Source organism: Lepisma saccharinum, chromosome 2 (assembly GCF_977018435.1).
Source record: "Lepisma saccharinum chromosome 2, izLepSacc3.1, whole genome shotgun sequence".
Taxonomy (NCBI): Eukaryota; Metazoa; Arthropoda; class Insecta; order Zygentoma; family Lepismatidae; genus Lepisma; species Lepisma saccharinum.
Window position 1 is genome coordinate 185,557,963 of NC_139230.1, and position 3,204 is coordinate 185,561,166.

Here is a 3,204-nt window from a genome sequence, read left to right on the forward strand (position 1 = left end):
CCTTAGGAACAAGATGTTCAGCCGGTTTCGAAGTGGCCTCCCTGGGCGGCGATACAGAGGTCCAAACGGGCTTTGAAATTTTGGGCGATGGGCCGCAGGTCTTCGGGCGACAATCGGTTCCACTCATGATGCAGCGATTGCTTCAGCGACTCCAAACTGTGGTGGAGTTTAGCACATACCCTGGCCTCCAAAATCGACCAGACACTGTAGTCCATTGGGTTGAGATCCGGCGAGTAGGGCGGCCGTTCCGTCGATGCGATGAAGTCTGGAAAATGGGTTCTGCACCTCGCTTACGTCATTTTTGCCCTGTGGGCCGGAGCGGAGTCTTGCTGGAATGTCCATTGCGTATCGCCGAAGTGCTGCTGGGCCCACGGAAGGACGACATTCTCGAGAATGTCACTGCGGTACACTTCTTGGTTGATTTTGACCCCTTGATCCACCAAAACCAGGGGCGTCTTGCCGCTTGGTCAAATTCCGCCCCACACCATGACCGACTTCGGATTTTGGTGGTGTTTGACGATGGCTGAGGTACCGGGAGCATCTGCAGACCAGGTCCTGTCATTTTGGTGGCTGTGCGCCTGCTCCACGGTGAACAGCTTCTCGTCTGTGAAGAGAATGTGCTCCCATCGCTGACCTGCGGCCCGGCACTTCAGAGGGCGGCATCTTTTGAGTCTCAGGCACTTGTTTTCGTCCGTGAAAAGCTGAACTTTTTGGAGCTTGTACGCCTTGAGGTTGAGGTTCTTTTTCGCCATTTGCTGCACCGATTCGCGGTTGATCCCGAACTCACAGGCGACTTTTCTCATGGATACCCTCGGATTTCGCTGAACTCGCTTGTTGATGATCTTGCGGTTCTGGGACGTGTTGACGGTAGGTTTTCTTCCTCTTCCGGGACGGTCGCCTTCATGGCCGAGCTCCTTGAATCGCCGAACTGCATCTGAGACTATCATTTTTGGAACACCCAGCAAACGAACAATTTCACATTGATTCTTTCCTTGATGCCACTTTTCCAAAATTGCACTGCGTTTGGTTGACATTGTGAAACACAAAGAAAGTAATCGTTATGAAGCCGAAACAACAGGTACAGTTACAAAAGACTATAGAGAATCCAATAACACATCAATTATTTGGCTCCGGTATACTACATTCTTGGCAGGATACGCCAAACTTTGTACGGGTTATTTCTTGTCACCCTGTAAAACGAAAAGTAAAACTGTAATGTAAAACCTACCTCGTCTCGTTTTTGTCCTTTAACAAAGAGAATAAATATTAGTAAACGAAATGTAAGGAGAGAATGAAAACGTACCAGTCTATTGATTCTATATTAGGTGATTGATGTTCCGAAGTTACTTTGCTTTTGACAAATTATTTCTAAAAAAAATAAATGTCTAGGTGTGGAAGGAAATCCAAACCCATCACTACACTTTTGAGGAAGTTAGTGCGATCAACTGTCGCTCAAAGAAAATTATTCCCTTGCCGTATACTGAAACATACCTGTTGAAACCCAGTTATCCAGGTCTGGACAAATAAAAGTATAGAGTTATAAATGTAAAGGGGGGATTAGCTCAGGTATTTGAATTTCCAGGAATATGCTATGCACTATGTCTGAGACATATCCACCAGTCACATGGGCGATGACTGTTTTGACTTTGGGAGGTCTCTAAAGAGAGAGATGTCCACAATACACCAGGTGCCTGCCTCATTGTGATTATTTTTACACGAGATCACATCTGTAGGAACAAAGCCTGGTAGACTTTGAGGGAACTCGTATGGGGATAATTTCACGTTACCCTTGATTTGCAAGATACTTGACTGCGAGCCTTATCTACATATGGATTCTTTGTAACATACTTGCTGTTCACGGAACTTGAGTCCACGTTCAACTAACAAATGCAGAAATACATATTTTTCATATTTCTTCAAAGCCAAAGGTAAGGTTGAAAAGGTGAATGAACCTTTGAACCTTTTGGCTGCCCTTCTAGTGACTCAAAAACAATGCTATCGGTGGAAAAATTTCAAGACTCGCACAGATACCGATACATCGGTATTGACTCAGCCCTAGTTTTTTTTATTGGTTTTCTGATGAGTTTTGAAGGACCATTACTTTTATTTTTCATTGCGGTGTCTAGGATGGAGAAAGTAGCATGGGTCTCACTTATCGCACACTTCTCCATCACCTTTATGGTCAAGCCCTGCGCTTCAACTTGTCATGTGACAAACAGTGCAGAGCCCTAAATGTAACATGTCTAACCTAACAATCAAAGCAGAACCACCAAAGTAGTGATATGCTACCTTACCCATCCTAGTTTCCCAAACCTTTGTTAATGAAGGCAGTGAAAAGGTAAGGTAAAGTTCCCCGTGCACTTTACACCATGCCATAAGTAAGAGGCACATATTTTTGGTAAATAAAAAAGCAAAATTTCGGTACAGTCAATTTCAGGTTCAAAGCAGTAAATAAAGTAAAATTTCTGTGTTATAGTGGTGAAAAATCAGACCAAAAGTGGTATATAAAATGACATTTTGGTTTTAAAATTGTGAATATAATCCTAAATTATAATTGTAATGTAATTACCAGAGTATTAAGTTTATTCCCGTATAAAGGAGTCCATTTTTGCTTCTCAAATATTTACAGCAGAATTAATCAATTTTCCGTGAATAGCATAACTCTCAGGATAATTCACACTTCAGAAAGTGTTGCATCTGTAAGTAAAGTCTAAATTTCATGTTTAAGGAGATTATTTCAGTATCGCCAGAATGGGCACTGTTATTAAAGAAACCTTGTATCCAAGACTATGAATTTCTCTCCATATTGCAAGTGGAAGCATATTTTTATGTTGATTATTAAGCTGGACATGATGTTTGAAAAATATGATAAGCATTTTCTGATTCCCATGTATGGGGAATCAAGTTACGGCTAATCGAATGGAAGTTTCGACTTTTCCGCTGGTGAAATGCATCTTCAAACTGCCCTCTTCCCGTTGACATCTTTTTCTATTCCATCGGAAGTTTTATATTCCCAAGAGAAAAAATCAAATCATACTGCCATATGATCTGCTTTTTCCTTGCCTCCTGGCAGTGTTGCCAAACCTGATGCTCATAAAGGAACTAAATTTCACCTTAAATGGAGTTAAAACTGACTTTCAAGGAGCTAGATTCACGAAGGCTGGATAAAGTGCCTCCTAGGGTAATGTTAGTTGTCAAAATTGT

The 3,204-nt window shown here is 42.1% G+C and overlaps 1 protein-coding gene across 1 annotated transcript; it reads right to left on the reverse strand.

The window, feature by feature from the left end:
• Nucleotides 1–467: 467 nt before the first annotated feature.
• LOC145983787 (uncharacterized) lies at nt 468–1,034 on the reverse strand. The gene has a single exon (XM_083116835.1). The coding sequence runs from the start codon at nt 1,032–1,034 to the stop codon at nt 468–470; it is 567 nt and encodes a 188-aa protein (XP_082972961.1).
• Between the last annotated feature and the right edge of the window lie 2,170 nt (nt 1,035–3,204).

Bases quoted from the DNA above. Each gene is read 5' to 3' on its own strand.
- LOC145983787 (XM_083116835.1), bottom strand. From the start codon at position 1,034: ATGTCAACCAAACGCAGTGCAATTTTGGAAAAGTGGCATCAAGGAAAG.